This window comes from Carassius carassius, chromosome 12 (genome assembly GCF_963082965.1).
Source record: "Carassius carassius chromosome 12, fCarCar2.1, whole genome shotgun sequence".
NCBI classification, from domain to species: Eukaryota; Metazoa; Chordata; class Actinopteri; order Cypriniformes; family Cyprinidae; genus Carassius; species Carassius carassius.
Window position 1 is genome coordinate 29,759,968 of NC_081766.1, and position 18,835 is coordinate 29,778,802.

The 18,835-nt window shown below is 40.5% G+C and overlaps 1 protein-coding gene and 1 long non-coding RNA gene across 2 annotated transcripts; one reads left to right on the plus strand and one right to left on the minus strand.

Annotated features, from left to right (window-relative positions):
• The first annotated feature begins 987 nt into the window (after positions 1 to 987).
• On the plus strand, positions 988 to 7,660 carry LOC132154362 (Krueppel-like factor 9). Its single transcript, XM_059562893.1, has 3 exons — positions 988 to 1,097; positions 1,192 to 1,828; positions 7,356 to 7,660. The coding sequence occupies exons 2-3, from the start codon at positions 1,324 to 1,326 to the stop codon at positions 7,658 to 7,660; spliced, it is 810 nt and encodes a 269-aa protein (XP_059418876.1). The 5' UTR covers positions 988 to 1,097; positions 1,192 to 1,323.
• A 6,073-nt stretch (positions 7,661 to 13,733) lies between these two features.
• LOC132154295 (uncharacterized) lies at positions 13,734 to 15,107 on the minus strand. Its single transcript, XR_009437143.1, has 3 exons — positions 15,034 to 15,107; positions 14,845 to 14,901; positions 13,734 to 13,877 (listed from the first exon to the last, which is right to left on the minus strand). It is a non-coding gene; the product is annotated as an uncharacterized LOC132154295 (long non-coding RNA).
• Between the last annotated feature and the right edge of the window lie 3,728 nt (positions 15,108 to 18,835).

Genomic DNA, 18,835 nt, shown 5'->3' on the forward strand with positions numbered 1-18,835 from the left:
TTTTTTCACTGCACCTTTAAGAAGTATGTTGGGCAAAAAAAAAAAAAAACGGGGAGGACGCCATCATTTATGATTCACAGCGTCTGTTGTTGGAGCTTTTAGGTTGCCCTACTTTATCTCCAGTGACTGTATACTGCGTGCGCTTGCTGAGTTATGCATGGCTTGTTGCTCTTTGTAAAATACTCCGACGCCAGACCTCATCTGGTCTTTGGAGGAACGATTTAGAGCCTGTATTGATGACCTTGGTCTAATCTACTGCGACGTTCATTGCGCACCAGTTTATGGAAACTGTGTGTTGTGTTGTTAGGAAACTGCAGAAAATTGGAGGATTTATATTTTAGGATTAAAGCGCAACTTCATGAAAGATGAATGAGTGTAAATGGGGCAGCGTAAACGGGGCGTGTCTTGACCAGCCCCCATCTTTGACATAAACTGAAAATGAAATTTAAAAAAACATGACACAGACCAAACATTGAATTCCACGAAATAAGCACAATTAGTTTATCCATGTGAGCCGGCTTGTCTTGTAGATTAAGTTCCTGTGAACATAAACAAGTATCAAAATGAAAAAGACACCGCCTTCCATTTCTTCATTCATGCTATGACGTCACCAACTGATAAGAATTAATTTGAGTTGTTATCTTATTTATTCCAGTCAAATATTTCACTCCACAAAAGAAACTGTTACGTTACACCGATTAGATTTTTTTTTCCACGGATCCATTTGGCATACTATTAAATGGTCTCTCTTTGGTCCACGCCCGTAATGCTCGTCAGTTCCCCAAATGGTGCGTGAACCTTCCTGGGCCGTCCTGTCACGCGTCTTGATTAATATTCATGAGCTCGTCGTGATTATTTTTTTTCACCTTCTGAGCACCGCCTACTTACCCTCGTCTGGCCTTCAGCCAATCCGTCGAGGCGATTAGGGGAACAGCGCGTCACGTAATGAATATTCATGAGCCAAGCCTTCTTCGTAGTAGGATTACTAAACTCGCGGCCGGGGGCGTGGCGTGGGTTTTGCCGGTTCTAGCAGCAGACACAATGAAACGAGGGGCAATGTAGGACACCACGTTGAGGCTTGTAATGCAGACACGCCGGTAGCGTATTATGTATTTATTTTTTTACTTATTTTTGGATATTGTTTTTATCGTTTATTATATATCGTTTATGTTTTGCGTGTATTTACTGTAGATAGAAAGCAGAGGCCGCTGCTGATGAGAACAAAACAACGAGTTGAACGTCTTTGGAGAAGAACCGAACGCACTCAGGAAGCTAGGCTCCCATCATAACTTTTTCTTTGTCATTAAACGCAGTCGCGACAAAATGTCGTTCGCCTACTCGGATTATCTGGCCGCCGAGTGTCTGGTGTCGATATCAAGCGGCCCCGTCCTTCATCGACCCACCCCGGTGTCTGCTGCGGCTCAGGTCCCTACTCAGGGCCTTTCTGCCGTGGAGCCAGACGGGTCGAGCGAGGACAGGGAGGTGCGGGAGACGCTCCGGTTAGAGGGGGCCAACATGATGACGGTGGCGGAGATCCTCACCGACCTGCACGGCAAGTTTCGTCCCATGTCGGCCTATTCCGAAAGCAGCAACTCGTCGTGCGGAGAGAGCGGCTACACCACGTTGTCTGACTCCACCACCCCAACGCCGACCATGACCCCCTCTGCCACCCCTGTCCCGGGACAGTACAATAACACCCCTCAGCAGATTTGGGGAGGAGGGGGCGCCCCCCGGTCCCCCACCAAGCGTCACCCCTGTACCTTCGACGGGTGTGACCGGGTGTACGGCAAATCATCCCACCTGAAGGCGCACATCAGGACCCACACAGGTGAGCTGAAGCGCACGCGCGGGGAAGGGATGGTCGCCAATGCTGCAGATATCATTCGTATTCATACTCGAATATAACTGTACATACGGAATACAGTTTAAATACTCTCTACATATGAATAGAGTATAAGTACTTTATATATGCGACTATAATTCCTCTATATATGCGCATTTATAAATACTAATTATCGTTTTATAAACTGCATGTCGCATAAATTGGTTGTAAAAAAAATCTTTGTTGCATAAGCATATAATGGAGAATTTTAACCGTCGGCTGTGTTTTATTAGAGAGTAACTTTTAATTATTGGTCGTTTGTTTGTTGACTGTTGTCAGGGGCTCCTGTCAATTCCAATTAGCGCCTCTGAATTGAGATATTAAAAGTGAATTCCTGGATAGTAATGCAATTCACTACTCGTTAGTTTAACAAAAGAGTGGGAAAACTCCCAACTGTGGCCTCCCAACAAAGAAAGTTTATGAACAAAAGAAGGAGCGCGTGAGGGAGGACCGAGTATAGGATAGTATAGTGACGAGTCTCATCGTATTTGCATGTGAATACAGCTCGTGTGCGCGCAGGAACCCATTTAAATGCACTTTCTGTTATTTTGCTAAAGGAGCTATTAAAGTATGCACCTGGCCTCCCTTCATGAGCCGTTCACAAACGGACTGTTACTATTTGGTTTTGTTCATGAATTAAAGTGTAATGTGGTCACGGGTGCAAAAGATTCCCTTAAGAAAATAAACTTTTTTTTGGCATATTGAAACTTAGTAAAACCATAGTTGGACTACAAATGCTATTAAACTATATTGTTAGTGTAGCAAAATTTGTGGTTAGAATGAGTCAGCTATAACCATGGTTTTTTTATTAGTAGTAAAACCTTGGTTAATTTTCGTAAGGGTTGTAGTACAGTTATAAGTAGTACACTACGCTAAGAAATCTTTAGTACAGTGTACTAATGATATGCTAGTACACTGGCAACTACAGTGATAAACATTAGTGCAGTAGTTCTTACACTCACAGAATAAGTCTTCTAGTACAGTACAGATTAAAGGCTAGTACACCAATGAAACACTAGAGGTGCATTCCTTTCAACCATAAGAGCCCTGTGATGAGGACTTGTTCTGCCATCTTAAGTGAGATTCCAGTCTGAAGAGTACTGGTACTGTCTGCGTCTCACAGTATAACAAGCCACATCTCTACAGGTTATGCATATTAATACAAGATATGTCTCCCTTCAAAGAAAAAAGCGTGGATGTCATTGTCTTTCAGTCTTTTCAAGTACATTTTATGTTTTATGTGTAAAATGTTTGTAAGGCCAAATTCTATTGCTTTTGAATTCTCTAAAGTACAGAACAATGGCTGTTAATGAAACATACAATAAATTATAAAGTCAAAGACCTAGTGCATGGTAATTATAGCTATAAAACCGATGACCAACCCTTACCGTACCCCTTAAATAAAATCAACAATTACTGTACAATTTCATGATCAAAAATTGGGGAAAGCAATTTATGGAATATGATAGGTATGACTTATAACTATAATTTTTTGTATTACTAAAAAAAAAATTGTGGGTGGGAATTGTGAAGCTAGAAATAAAAAGTAAAGACCATAAACAAAAAAGTAAGGACCATTAACAACCATAGACTGTAAGAAAACATGTACGTGACGACACCTGTAGGTTTCTGAAGAACATTTTTGAAGCCTAAAGTGGGCGGAGCCGGCGTTGCCATCTTGGTAGCGCGTCAACCGTGCGTCACTCTCGGATGATTGAAAATGGGCTGGGAGGTGGGTGGGACTGGTTGCTGAAACGACGCGACAGTGGTGACTGCAGCGGCAATCCACCCGTCACTCAAGTTGCCACGCCCTTAATTATGCAGAACTTTAAGGCTTAATATAATCTAAACCATGAGTTATAAAAAAAAATTCACCTCCTTCACAGTTGTCATGAAGGGTTAGGTATAAAAAATTAGCTATATAGACCAAAACCACTTTTTGTATCAGGCTGTAAACATTTTTTTTTCCTGCTGTAAAATTGGGTATTTTAAAGGAGTCATACCCTCGTATTACCTTGGATACCTACTGCTGTATTATAGTCTTTCAGGCCCTTCTAAAAAAGAAAAGTGGAAAAAAAATAAACACAGAGCTCCTCAGCCCCTTATTTCTGTAGGCATTATTGTCTCGCGAGATCTGATGCGATATTTTGGCTGTCGTGGACGGTCATTATAATAATGCAAATGAGGGGCGCGTTGATTGGTTGCAGGAAGGGGGGGGGTTGACAACGCAGGTAATGCTTTAGCATATCATTACAAACTGACATCATGGCGCAAGTTGTGAATGAACGCGACCGGCTTCCCGGCCAGTGTATAAGTATGAGGCGCCGTTTAGGGCTTAAATCAAACTTCATTCACGCACACATATGAAACACGCTTGCATATATACTAAGTGGTCACACATACATGTATATGAACTCACGCACATAGCGTTACTCATATGAGACACGAGCACAGCACACACACACAAATATAAGACGAGCACAGCACACACACACAAACTAGACGGCGCCTCATATATAAGCGTTAGGCAATAAATAAACAATAACCGAATTCATGATGATCTCAGTCATTTGTTTTTTGCAAAGTACGTTAGCAGCCATTCCCCATACCTCGAAGCTAATACTCCTGCCAGTGTTGTGCCTGAATGCGTTCATTGAACGATAGTTCATGAACTCGTTCATATTTTGGGCGAACATGAACTGAACATACCGCATTACTGCCTGATGAACGTTACTGTGAAGTCGTTCATTCTGGTGTCTGTGAACGCCACGCTCTCTCTCAGTTTAACTTCGTTCAGTAGGATGCCAGATTTCTATAAAGCCTTCTAGGCGAAAACACACCTAAAACACACCGTAAACCGGCCTTTATATATAGCGAAAAAACACCCAATCTGGCAACGCCAGACTCTCTTGTTCAAGCTCGTTCATCAAAATGAACAAATCTTTTTTCGAGTCATTTCGTTCACTTAAGGGGCTTTAAATGTTACTATTAACTGGCAAATTCCTCGAACACATCAACCTACGCAATCGTGATCATATTCTGAATTAAGAAATCATTATAATGCAGTCAAAAGTCCGTTTTTGCAGTCAGTTTACAGGGAACATAAATAATTACTTCACCACGAGTCTTTCGTTTATTTGTCTAGTGACAGACGCAATAGCATACAATAGCCGCATTAGCAGTTAGATGCTGTTTGTTACACACAGTAGAGCAATAAAAAACACAGTCTTACAGTTTCAATTGCATGCAATTTTGTTGGAATGGCGCTTCTCCCGAGCTTCGATGCCAACTTCGCCTGATATTTGCCCCAAATTTGTGAAGGATTTCAGCGTACAATGTGTTTAGCACAAACACGTAATGATAAGCCAGTGGGAAGGGTTGAAGGAACCGCTTCATTAAAAATGAATTTAATCCACTGGTCTCTGATAGGTAGGTCCGTTCTTGGTAGAGAAAACACATTTACATGTTGATTCTGGCAGTCAACCACAGAGCAACTCACGTGTGCACTAGTTCCAGCGTCTTTCTCGACTGAATATGAGGGGGAGAGGGGAAGGGCGAGTTTCCTGCTGCTGTGTCCATATATGGTATATCCTGCCCGTCTTGACGTCAAGACGGGGAAGAAATCAAAATCTCGTATTTGAGTGCGCGTGCACGTGGGCTATTTTACAAACCCTGAGGTAAACAAACGCTTCACTTTTAAATATCGGCTTCCCGGCCAGTGTATAATCGTTAGGCAATCATAACATACATTGATTCTCGTGGAAAAGTGCAAATTGTGGGTCATGACTCCTTTAACATGGGGAGTCTGTGGGATTGACTCCCTTTTGGAGCCAGCCTCTAGCGGCCAGTTGATGAATTGCAGTTTAAGTCACTTCTGTGGAGGACTAACAACTAAATTTTCATATTAAACATGGCAACAGACTGTTGAACAGTGCTGTCAAATGATTAATCGTGATTAATCATGTAAACAAAAACGTTTATGTTGGATGCGATTAATCGTTTGACAGCACTAAATATGGCCATTTATTTAGATTAAATTAATACATTTACACTTATTACATTAATTTACGGTAATTTGTGTTTATTACGGAAGTACATGTTGTCATACCTCAAACACATCTTATATGCGCAACTCATGTTTCGCCTGTGTGTGATGGCACTGAAATGTGTTCTAATTACACATTTTTTGTCAAGTAAAGCGGACTTCAAAAGATATCCAGTGCTCAGGGAGCATGAACACTTCGTAGTGGCCTTGTCAATTGGAACAGAGCTCGGAACACAAAAGTTGTGTCCCAAATGATATACTAAGCACTATGTACTGTCCAGTTTCTGAAATGTATAAAATAATTTTGTCATCCAACATCAGAGTCTAATAGCCCCCACCCCCCATTCATCAGGTTTTTTTTACAGTGTGAACAGAAAAGAGAAGTCTGCGTGTACCAGAACAGTGGTATTAGTGTTGTCAAAAATTGTGACAATAACAGCAATTCCCACTAGCATTTTGAGCTTTGAGCGGATTCTTAAATACCTCTGATTGGCCATTGTGTTCACGCGCTCAACAGATATGTCTGTGATTGGCTACAATGATCATCGCTTCAGGCTCTATACCGAGCGCTTTCACAAATACACACTGGAGTGTTTGAAGGCAAAGTCTATGAGCAGATATATTGGTGACAACACTAATGACGCTTTTCCACTACACAGTACCAGCTCGCCTCGGCTCGCCTCGACTCGGCTCTGTTTGGTTTTCCACTGTGTAAAAGTTGTACCTGTACTAGCTTCCAGGTACTTTTTTTCGTACCACCTCCGGCGAGGTTCCAAGCGAGCTGAGGCGATACTATAATGTGACGTGAAAACACAGCAGACTGCTGATTGGTCAGAGAGAATCGTCACTATTCACTGCGTCATCATTACACGCGCCAACAATAGTATCCAGATAGTATCCAGAATAACCCCGCCATTTTTAAAAAGTTTGGCCAGAGATTGCGTGATATATCCAATCCATTACATATTATGGCAACTCGGAAGAATACGCCGTGGTCAAACGTGGAGGTGCAGACTTTCCTTTGTTTGGTTGCGGGTGTGTGTCGCGTAGAAGATTACGTCACGGCAGTTTCCTGCAGTGTCGCTATGACAACCAGGTACTATTGTGGAGGTACTATCTGCAATGGAAAGCGGAGCGAAAAGCGAGCCGAGGCGAGTCGAGCCGAGTCGAGCTGGTACTGGTAATGGAAAAGCGCCATAAGTGGTATACATTCTAGTACATTGAAAAACATTAGTGCTTGTTAACTTACAAAGCAATTGTGTAATAGCTACTATGCTAATGATATATTTGTACAGTAGTAAGTACTCTACGGAAAACTAGTAAAGTTGTCTGAGGTTCATCAGCCATTGACGACTTTTGTAGTACGCTTGTGTATATCATACAAAATCTTCTCTAATGTGTTGTGGATTGTTCATGTTTTCTGTCTAGGTGAGAGGCCCTTTCCGTGCACCTGGCCCGACTGCGAAAAGAAGTTTGCCCGTTCTGACGAGTTGGCTCGACACCTGCGTACCCACACTGGCGAGAAACGCTTCCTGTGCCCACTCTGTGACAAGCGTTTCATGCGCAGCGACCACCTCATCAAACACGCCCGCCGGCACCCCAACTTCCACCCCTTCATGATCAACCGCAAAGGTTCGGCTCAGGGATCCGCCTCGACCCAGTCCACCACCGCCGCCACTTCGTCCTCAGACGCCTCCTCACCGGGACCACCTCTGTCTGCCACCACAGCTTGACTTGATCGCCGTGCATGCTGGGAAACCCTTTAAGCTCAGTCTTCACTTCCACAGGCCAAAAATGAAGAACTTCACCATGTCTTCCTCTAAACCCCTTCGCCCAACCAGTGACGACCAAAACGGGCGAAGGAGACTCAAACGCTAAAGCACATTCCTGAGTTGCGTGATTAAATTATCACATGGCCGACAAGTGATGCCGAACGCAACATTGGTCTTAAATTGCTTCGGTTGGGTGGAATAGATTTTTGCATGCAAACAAAATGGCCATCAGTGGTAGCACAATGTTTTCCATTGGCCATCTTGTTGTATCACTTGTTAGCCATGTTTTAGAATCTCCGAAAGAATGCGTCACAGTTTAAGGGAAAGTTTACTCGTTCTTTGTCTTTTTACAGTCGTTCCATCAATCTTCACACAACCTTTTTCATGTCTTTTTTTGTGCAGCCAGAATGGCAAACCCTCTCTGGGTTTGCTTGTCCACACATGCTGTAGAAAGCAATAACCAGATACTTTTTCATAACTATCACAAAGTATTTGTGTGTTACTCATGAATTTGTCACGTTCAGTGCATTCTTAAACCTCGTTGGCTTTGCTAAACCTTTTAAGTCGTGATGTAAAATTCATTCTTAAATGAATATGATTCTTGAAACTCTTTGAACCCAAACAACGATCATATCAAAACAGCCAGCGAGTTCCTTCTAGGTAGAAGCACTGCCTCTAATGCCAGTTTCCACATAGCTTTCCCTACCGAAATTAAGTTATTGTCATCTTAATTTACCTTTTGTTTTCCATTAGTAGTAGTATTTTCTTAATTAATATTATTAGACCATGCATTTATTATTTTCTGCTTGGAGGAACTCTTTTGTTTGTTCATGTAATGTTGACATGTTGATACATGTAGCAATGTGTTTAATAGTAATGTGGATACGTGTAGATAAATATCTATGCTTGCAGCTTGAATGGTAAAGATGTTATAATATGAACTACTAGATAATAATACACCTTATGTTAGGGGTGACAGTATACGCTTGAATAGAATAGTGCTGCTTGTGTGCGAATGTTTGCGCATCGCGTTCATATGTGCCGCCTGCGGACCTCTTACAACTATCTCAGAGAACAAAAAAACACATCAGGAAACTCAAAGCCTTAAAATCCTTTAACTTGTTTTGCACCATTGTTTACGGTCTGATATGTTCTACAGGTACGCTGTCAGGCGTCGTTCTTCTCAACTAAAGAAATACACATGCAATATTGCACTTTTGTCTTACTGATATTGTTAACGATGCTAGTCGCCTGCTAGTGTGATGGGTTTCACTGTATACATGCTACTGCATAGTGCTCAACTAAACGAACACTGTGGAAGGGGATAAAGACCTATCACAATAAATCAATACATTCGTCTAAATGTGCACCTTTGTCTGAGTGCTTAAACCAGTGTGAGGAAAATGGACTTGATTTTTGTGAACTTTTCACTTTTTGTTTGTGTTTTGCTTGACATTTGGAGTGCAACTGATACGAAATATCTGATCGCAGTTCGTCTGGTATCAAAACTACAGCTATTTTTAATGGTTCATTGTACCATTTTCGAATCATGCAATATTCAGTGCTTTAAGTAACTGCTGGCAGTAGCCTAAAGCGTGATGACAACTGATAAGATCTCAACCACATAAACCGAACCAGAATAGTATATAAGACTGTTTGTTCTGTAGCTAATTAAATGTTTTATGTTTGGCTGGGAATTTTTTTTTTTTTTTTGTCGTCTTCCTGTAGTGAGTCGTCTCTGGATCTGTTGAGCGATCAGTGGGACACTGTGTTAGGCTGCGGTGGGCTTTGTGTGTGATTCTCGACCTTTGTGATTCCATCTTTTTTTCCTTCACAATGCCCTCTTTTAGCAGTCCTGATTCAACTTTGCATTTGATATCTCTCCCATTATACATGACACATTTGCAACTAGTACTCTCACAAACCACTGGATCAAGTCTTCTTCTTTTTTTCACTCACTACTGTTTGTGTGTTTTGTGGACTTTTCAGTTATTATTTTTTGTATTTGGTTTGATGTACTGGAAATTCTAGTTTCTTATGCTTTGTATTGGTTTACGTATTGTAGATGTCTATATAGTATGCAAAACATAGCTTTCTAGGTAGTTTAGGATAGCTTAGCAATCGTATTGTGTAGAAAATGCATATTCTATAGTTCCTTTGGGAAAAAAGCTGCATCATTTGCTGTGTTCAAGGTATCTGATCTCTGCGGGTCAAACTTAAGTGAACTAAGATTGTGTGTGTGTGAGCACGGCTGCTTTTAATCACGATGCTAGATTGAGAATATATAGAGTGATGACTTTATATTGAGAATTGCTTTGTTGCTTGGCGTACAATCTAGATCCATCAGTTTTGACACACTAAAATGATTATGTACTGATTGTGTAGTGATCACACTAAAGGATGTCTACTGAGATCTCCTGAGATCTCGGTCTACAGACATGTCTCATAACAGTGTACCTATGGGTTTTGTCAAACTACAGAAACTTCCATGTATCTCCTCAGGTGAGAACACATAATGCTGAAAACCTCTGTCCATGATAATGACCTAATGTTAAGCATTCTTTTCATTTGCTCCTGTTTTGCATTATTCTGCGATTTTATTTTTTATTTATTACATGCTTTAGTTTTGGTGGGCTTTAAAATATTATTATTATTTTTTTGTACTTATTTTATGGAATGAGACTTGACTAATAATTTGATTTGATTCATTGTTTGCCTCCAACAAAAAACCTTCCAGTGCTTTTAAATAAATAAATAAATGGATTAAGAATTATTTTGTGTTTGGTTGTTTATTCATTTTATAGGAGAATACTTAGATATTATTATGTGATTGTAATAGTTTTCTTTAGGTCATCATATCAAATCTCAAGTACATACTGCCCACTAAACAAGTCATTAAATTTGATCAAGCTGTGTATTTCATACATCATTTTGTGACGCATCATGTTTTTCATCCAAACCATTTTTCTAATTCTTCTATAATATGCATTTAGTCTTTATGACCCAATTGATTGAAATTCTACATTCTAATTTAATACAACACTTTGTTATTGCCATTTTACACATATAGGTGCATCTCAATACATTTGATTGTCTTGGAAAAGTTAATTTATTTCAGTAATTCAACTCAAATTGTGAAACTCGTGTATTAAATCAATGCAATGCACATAGCATGAAGTAGTTTAAGTCTTTGGTTCTTTTAATTGTGAGGACTTTGGCTCACATTTAACAAAATGTGGTAAGCCACAAACATTCTTTGCCAAATAAGCTGGCTGTTCACAGAGTCCGATATCCAAGCATGTAAACAAAGTTGAATGGAAGGAAAAAGTGTGGAGAAAAAAAAGATGCACAACCAACCGAGAGAACAGCAGCCTTATGAGGATTGTCAAGCAAAAACAATTAAAGAATTTGAGTGAACTTCACAAGGAATGGATTGAGGCTGGATTCAAGGCATCAAGAGCCACCACACACAGACATGTCAATTTGCTGAACCATAGACAACGTCAGAGGCATCTTACCTGGGCTAAGGAGAAGAACTGGACTGTTGCCCAGTGGTCCAAAGTCCTCTTTTTAGATGAGAGCGAGTTTTGTATTTCATTAGGAAACCAAGGTCCTAGAGTCTGGAGGAAGGGTGGAGAAGTTGCTTGAAGTCCAGTGTTAAGTTTCCACAGTCTGTGATGATTTGGGGTGCAATGTCATCTGCTGGCGTTGGTCCATTGTGTATTTTGAAAACCAAAGTCACTGCACCCATTTACCAAGAAATCTTGGAGCAGTTCATGCTTCCTTCTGCTGACCAGCTTTTTGAAGATGCTGATTTCATTTTCCAGCAGGATTTGGCACCTGCCCACACTGCCAAAAGCACCAAAAGTTGGTTAAATGACCATGGTGTTGGTGTGCTTGACTGGCCAGCAAACTCAAACCAGACCTGAACCCCATTGAGAATCTATGGGGTATTGTCAAGAGGAAAATGAGAAACAAGAGACCAAAAAATGCAGATGAGCTGAAGACCACTGTCAAATAAACCTTGGCTTCCAGACCACCTCAGCAGTGCCACAAACTGATCACCTCCATGTCACACTGAATTGAGGCAGTAATTTAAGCAAAATGAGCCCCTACCAAGTATTGAGTACCTTTTTTTTTTTTTTTATTGGTCTTATGAAGTATTCTAATTTGTTGAGATGGTGAATTGTTGGGTTCCTTTTCAGGAACTCGAGCGGTGTCAAACGCTTTGGGGAACGTCCCTGACGAGACCGACTCTGAGTATCGTGTGCAATCTTTCCAATGGAAGGGATGTGACGTCACGGGCGGGGTGACGTAGCGACCAGGAAGCTATAAATGCACTTGCCACGCAGCTGGCTTCAGCTTCTTCCCAGAAAACATGCCCCTTTGGGGCCCACGTGGGCCCACTGTGGGCAAAAAAATCTTGCCCGTGTCGGCAGCCCACTGTGGGCCCCAATACCGGCGCCAAATGCGGGGCACGTGTGGGGCTCGAGTGGGACAGCCCAAAAGTGTGGGTTGAGTGTGGGCTGGCCCACACAAATCTGAGTGGGCCCCCAATAGGACCAATTGTGTGCCCATAACATGACCACAGGTATGTACACAGTGTGGGATAGGTGTGGGCACAGTGGGAAGAGTGTGGGTACAGTGTGGGCTGGGTGTGGGCACAGTGGGGAGAGTGTGGGCTGGGTGCAGGCACAGTGGGGAGAGTGTGGGTAAAGTGTGGGCTGGGTGCAGGCACAGTGGGGAGAGTGTGGGGACAGTGTGGGCTGGGAGTGGGCACAGTGGGGAGAGTGTGGGCACAGTGGGGAGAGTGCAGGGACAGTGTGGGCTGAGTGAGTGCACAATGGGGAGAGTGTGGGTAAAGTGTGGGCTGGGTGTGGGCACAGTGGGGAGAGTGTGGGGACAGTGTGGGCTGGGAGTGGGCACAGTGGGGAGAGTGTGGAGACAGTGGGGAGAGTGTGGGCACAGTGGGGAGAGTGTGGGGACAGTGTGGGCTGGGAGTGGGCACAGTGTAGGCTGGGTGTGGGCACAGTGGGGAGAGTGTGGGGACATTGTGGGTTGGGTGTGGGCAGGGTGTGAGCACAGTGGGGAGAGTGAGGGTGCAGTGTGGGCACAGTGGAGAGAGTGAGGGTACACTGTGGGCTGGGTGTGGGCACAGCGGGGAGAGTGTGGGAATACTATGGGCCAAAAGTATGCCCTCTATTCATCCAAAGTAGCGTCCTAGCTGAAAATATGGACCTAGGGCCCCAGCAGTCCTCACAGTATGCCCACACTTTGGAGGGAAATGTGGACATAAACCTGTGTAGGGCCTTTGTGGCCTTAATAAATAAAACTTTTTACCTGCAGAATGCTGCAATATTACTATTAAATCACATGCAGAATAATTATAAGATGAAAGTAGAAGTAATAAATTAAAGAGTCATAAATTTCAAATACTTTGATTTATTCACGGCCATGTAATAAATGCAGAAAAACACTGTTCAAAAGTTTAGGATAGGTAAGATTTGTAAATGTTTTTAAAACAAGTCTCTTATGCTCACCAAAACTACATTTATTTGATAAGAAATACAGTTAAAGCAGTAAAATTATGAAACATTACAATTTTAAATAACCGTTAAAAAAATATTGTTTTACTATGATGTTTAATTTTCAGCAGCCATTACTCGTCTTCTGTGTCATACAATCCAAAATAAATTATTAAAATATTCTGTTTTGGTGCTCAATAAACTTTTTTTTTTTTTTTTTTTTTCCTAAAAAAAACAGTTGTGCGGCTTCATTTTTGGAAACAGTAATATCTTTTTAGGTTTTAAAAGAGCAGCATTTTTTTTTTTTTTATAGGATTTTTGTCCAACAATGTAAACGTTTTTACTGTTAGTAATACTTAGTAATATCTTAAAAAAAAAAAAAACTTTCTGACCCCAAACTTTTGAACACTAGAATATATTGAATAGATTTATAAAACAGAATAATGACCAATTATAACTTCATTAGCACATTAGGTAGATATTATAGATAATTATAGATGAATCAATCCCCTAAGGGGCACCAGTAGAGCTCTGCCTGATCTCTGATCTTATGCTCCTTCCACCGTCCCAAGTCTCTTATGTTACAGAGCCACTTTAATAGAAGTCTTCATTTTAGATGCTGTAGCCTGGCTGCTTTTTATTCCAGCATCTACCTGAGAAAGAAAACAACAATTAAAATGTAAATATACATTTTATATGTATATATATAAACATAAACAAAATCAAAGTTTCTCCTCAGGAAGTCTCCCAGGGCACTTATATATATATTTTTTGTGGAACATTTTTTAATGTTAATAATAAATAAATGTATGCTTTACTGATAGCAGAGATACACAGAGAGTGACAGAGTATGAATGACTAAATGAGACAATGAGAGACCAGTGGTTGATTGAGATTGAGAGTGAGATTAAGGGAAAACTCAATGAAAGACTAAAATAATTCATTTACAACATTTTCAAATTTTAGTTCTGAAGACGTTGACTCACATACATATCCATATCCAATATGCATGTGTTATGTTAATTTTTTTCCCACTTCAACAACAGAAGGCATTATTGAGTACATAATTAAAAATTGTTTTAACACAAGGTTGAATTATATTCTGGCAAAACAATGCGATATTACTGGGGTGACCCTGAATAGTCGACGATTCAATGATTCGATAGGAGGAGCCCGATTTGACCACCAATCTAACAGTTGAATATTCACGGCTGTTATGATCATGCCATTTTGGCTATAAATGCTCAAATGTCTGATTTCACACAAAACTACCGGTGTTCACCCAATAAGTTTACATTCAGCCTATTAAGATAATGCTGTAAATACAAATCTGAAAAAGAAGCTTTAAATATTTTAACGTGCATGATCAAATCCAACCACTCCTATATTATTTGTCTTAGTTCATTTCTCTTGGTTCATGCCAAATTAATTTTGATAAATAAGTCGCACCTGACTATAAGTCGCAGGACCAGTCAAACTATGAAAAAAAGTGCGACTTATAGTCCGGAAAATACGGTAAATGACAGACCTTTCATTTTTGGAAAAATGAGCGCTTTAAAAATTAACTAATGACTTTTACTTTATGAATATGCAGCTTTAAATAAATTGAAGTGTACTTACATGACAAAAGATGCAGTGACCTGTTCCTAGTGACTCTTTATCTGCATCTGACACAAACTAAATGGAGAAAAAGAGGAAACATCAATGAATATCAGTGAAATATTGCATATATCAATACAAATTAAAATGTATTTTTATTTTGACACCATTGAGAAGTGACGCAGGATGACTGCTAGGTTGATCACTTACAACAGTGATGTCCTGGAGGACCAGCATCCTGCAGAGTTTATCTCCGGTCTGTCCACACACCTGTCTGAAGTGTGGTGATCCTGAAGACCTCGATCAGCTGCTTCAGCAGTACAGGATTGAGACTGGAGCTCAACTCTGCAAAGTTTATCTCCAGTCTGTCCACACACCTGTCTGAAGTGTGTGGTGATCCTGAAGACCTCGATCAGCTACTTCAGCAATACAGGATTGAGACTGGAGCTTAACTCTGCAATCAGGACTAGATGGCAATCAATACTCAAAAGAGAGAAGACAAACATTATGTTAATGGATTAAAACTAAGGTTAAAAAAAATAGTATATGGTTTAATATCTGAGAATGGAAAAGGGAGAAAAAATAAATTATCACTTAAATATTACATAGGTTTGTATGAATGAATGTACATACAAATTAACTATACAGTCAAGAGAAAACATAATTACACAAATAAGTTACCTTAATAGTTTCTAGGCTATATTGCTACATTCAATTATAAATTTTCATAGTTGATTGCTAAACTATTGATGTCTCATTACATCTGACAGTGTCATGTCATCATCTTCATGGATACAGAGTAGGCTACGCTACTCTCTCTCTCTCTCTCTCTCTCTCTCTCTCTCTCTGTCTCTCTGTGTCTCTCTCTTTCTCTTACTGTGTGTGCTCGTGCAGCTAGTGTGAGACGCGCAACTCTTCCTAAATATATCTATAATCTATTATTTTTAAGTAGCATTAACATGACAGAAAAATGACTATCTTTGTAATAATATTTAAGCGAATGTATATTGTTTGCGAAGCGGTCGTAACGTAACCTGACAGCGTGGAGTTTACCGAAATCTATCAGTTATGGACAGCCATACATTAATGATAACGAGATTATACGGATTATACATTATACGGACTTAACGTAACTCACAGCGTCTCGTGACACAGCGTCTCGTTCCTTTAAGTAACCAGGGTTACATTCGTAACCTTGAGACGTTTTTGTTAAATGTGAGCCAAAATCATGACAATTAATAGAACCAAAGACTTAAACTACTTCAGTCTGTGTGCAGTGAATTGATTTAATACACGAGTTTCAAAATTTGAGTTGAATTACTGAAATAAATGAACTTTTCCATGACATTCTAATTTATTGAGATGCACCTGTATTTTATACATTAAAATAAGTAAATAATATATAAATAAAAAAAATTGCTTAGAATTTCTTAGTGTTTGGTTTGTTGTAACATTCCTATAATAATAGCAGCATTTGATCCAGATTTTCAACCACACTGCATGTAAACAAACTCCTCTCCGTGTTAAATTTGGTTTAGGAAAAAAGAAGCACATTCAATAAATCCATCATTTTGAGAGTAGTTTTCACTTAACTATAGCATCTATTTTACCATCCTTGATCAAAATGTGGAAACAAAATCACCACTTTCATATGTATTTTGTATTGTATCTGGTCTTCTTGTACATGTTCAGTGTTCCTCACAGCTTACATAAGTGTGCTAATAATTGGTACAGATGCTTAGCTGTGTTACTATCATTCACAAATTACAGACTGACTCTACATCTATGGTTGTTTCCTTGAGCTGTCATCTGATTTCCTTTTTTTAAGATGTTTGACATGTTCTTAATTAATTCTGTAAGAGCTTAATCAAAGTTTGTTTCTCGGGCTGCTCTTAGAGATGGGCGATGGGCTCTTAGCACCACAACTGTGGTCTCCATGAATGTGATAGCAGTCCCAGTTAGTGGCCACAGTCTCTTCATCCCAGATGGTGGAGGTCTCGGTGTCGCTGAAATACCCTGGTTCCCCAGTGTGTGTGGGAAAGAACAGAAGGGCTTGTATAGAGAAGTCTTCAAGTCTCTCCTTTTAAAATGAGACATGTATTTGTCCCTACAGAAGGAATACCAGAGTTAGTTAAATGAAAAATCCTTTTTTTAAAGTCATTATTGTATGTGCAACTCTTCATAAATGTGATAAAATATATCTCAATGAAAATGCATCACGTTGTAATCCAGGTTTTCTGAGGAGACATGACCACTTTCTATGATTAACAAACATTGATGAACACACATATGTACCCTACCAGTCTTATATTAAAATTATTAAATATTAAAATAGAGGTTATTTTAAAATTTACAAATATGTCACAATATTAATGTTTTAATGGGATAAATAAATGCAGCCTGTAAGCATTATAACCACCTTTCAAAAACATAAAAAATATATATACATAATTTCTCCAAACCTTTGCCATATAGAGCACATTCAATACAATAATAATAAAATTGTCAAGCAAGTACAGTTGAGCTTCTGTTTACCTTATTTGATGTGCTCTATGTATGTTCATTGATCAGTGTTTATAAGTGTATAAAAGCCTGAATTAAATGTGTTTATCAAATAATGCAATTGTGTCTCTACTGAAGTCTTCGATTAAACCGATGAATTAGAATACTTTTATTCCTTATGAACTTTTTGAAGCAGTAATGTTTTGGTGGCATTGACTTTAATGGAAGGATAGCTTTATACCCTCACCAGGGTGGTGGAGGGTTCATGGGAGTTTGCCCAACAAGTCCACATGTGTTTAATGGATCTGGAGAAGGCATTCGACCGTGTCCCTCATGGCCTCCTTTTGGGGGGTGCTCCGGGAGTATGGGGTACAGGGCCCTCTGTTAAGGGCTGTCCGGTTCCTGTATGACTGGAGCAGGATCTTGTTTTGCATTGCCGGCTGTAAGTCAGACTTGTTCCCGGTGCATGTTGGACTCCGGCAGGGCTGCCCTTTATCACCGGTCCTGTTCATTACTTTTATGGACAGGATTTCTAGGTGCAGCCAGGGGCCGGAGGGTGTCCGGTTTGGGGACCACTTGATTTCGTTTCTGCTTTTTGCAGATGATGTTGTCATGTTGGATTCATCGGGCTAGGAACTTTAGCATGCTCTGGGACGGTTTGCAGCTGAGTGTGAAGCGGCTGGCATGAGAATCATTATCTCCAAGTCGAGGCCATGGTTCTCAGTTGGAAAAGGGTGGCATGTCCACTTCAGGTTGGTGGAGAGCTCATGCCTTCTTCACCACGACAGACAGGTACATCGACCGCATCACTGCAGAAGCTGCACCTATCCGCCTGTCAATCTCCCGCTCCATCCTTCCCTCACTCGTGAACAAGACCCCAAGATACTTGAACTTCTGAGGTGAGGTGGCTCGGGCATCTGTTCCGGATGCCCTCTGGACGCCTTCCTGAGAAGGTGTTCTGGGCACATCCCACCGGGAGGCCCCGGGGAAAGACCGAGGACACACTGGAGGGACTGTGTCTCTCAGCTGGCCTGGGAACGCCTCGGTATCCCCCCGGAAGAGCTGGAGGATGTGTCTATGGAGAGGGAAGTCTGGGCGTCTTTTTTTACTTGCAATTCTGACATTTATGATTCTGACTTTATAACACGCAATTGTTAAAAAAGTCAGAATTGCGAGAGAAAAAAAGACAGAATTGCGAGATATAAACTTGCAATTGCAAAAAAAAAAAAGTCAGAATTGTTAGTTTATATCTCGCAATTGTGAATAGGCCTATTACTTGCAATTGTGAGAAAAAAAGTCTGAATTGTGAGATAAAAAGTTGCAATAACCTTTCACACATAGTTAGCACACGATCGAAGTAAGGATCTTTATTACCAGGGAGCATCTCAATTCCCAAAGCTCTTAGCTGAGTTGAATTCAGGGCTCTAATAGAGAGAAGAAACAGGAAGGAGTCATATTTGACTGTGGCATGTGAGATAATAGAGATATGTACTTTATATAGAGAAGGACA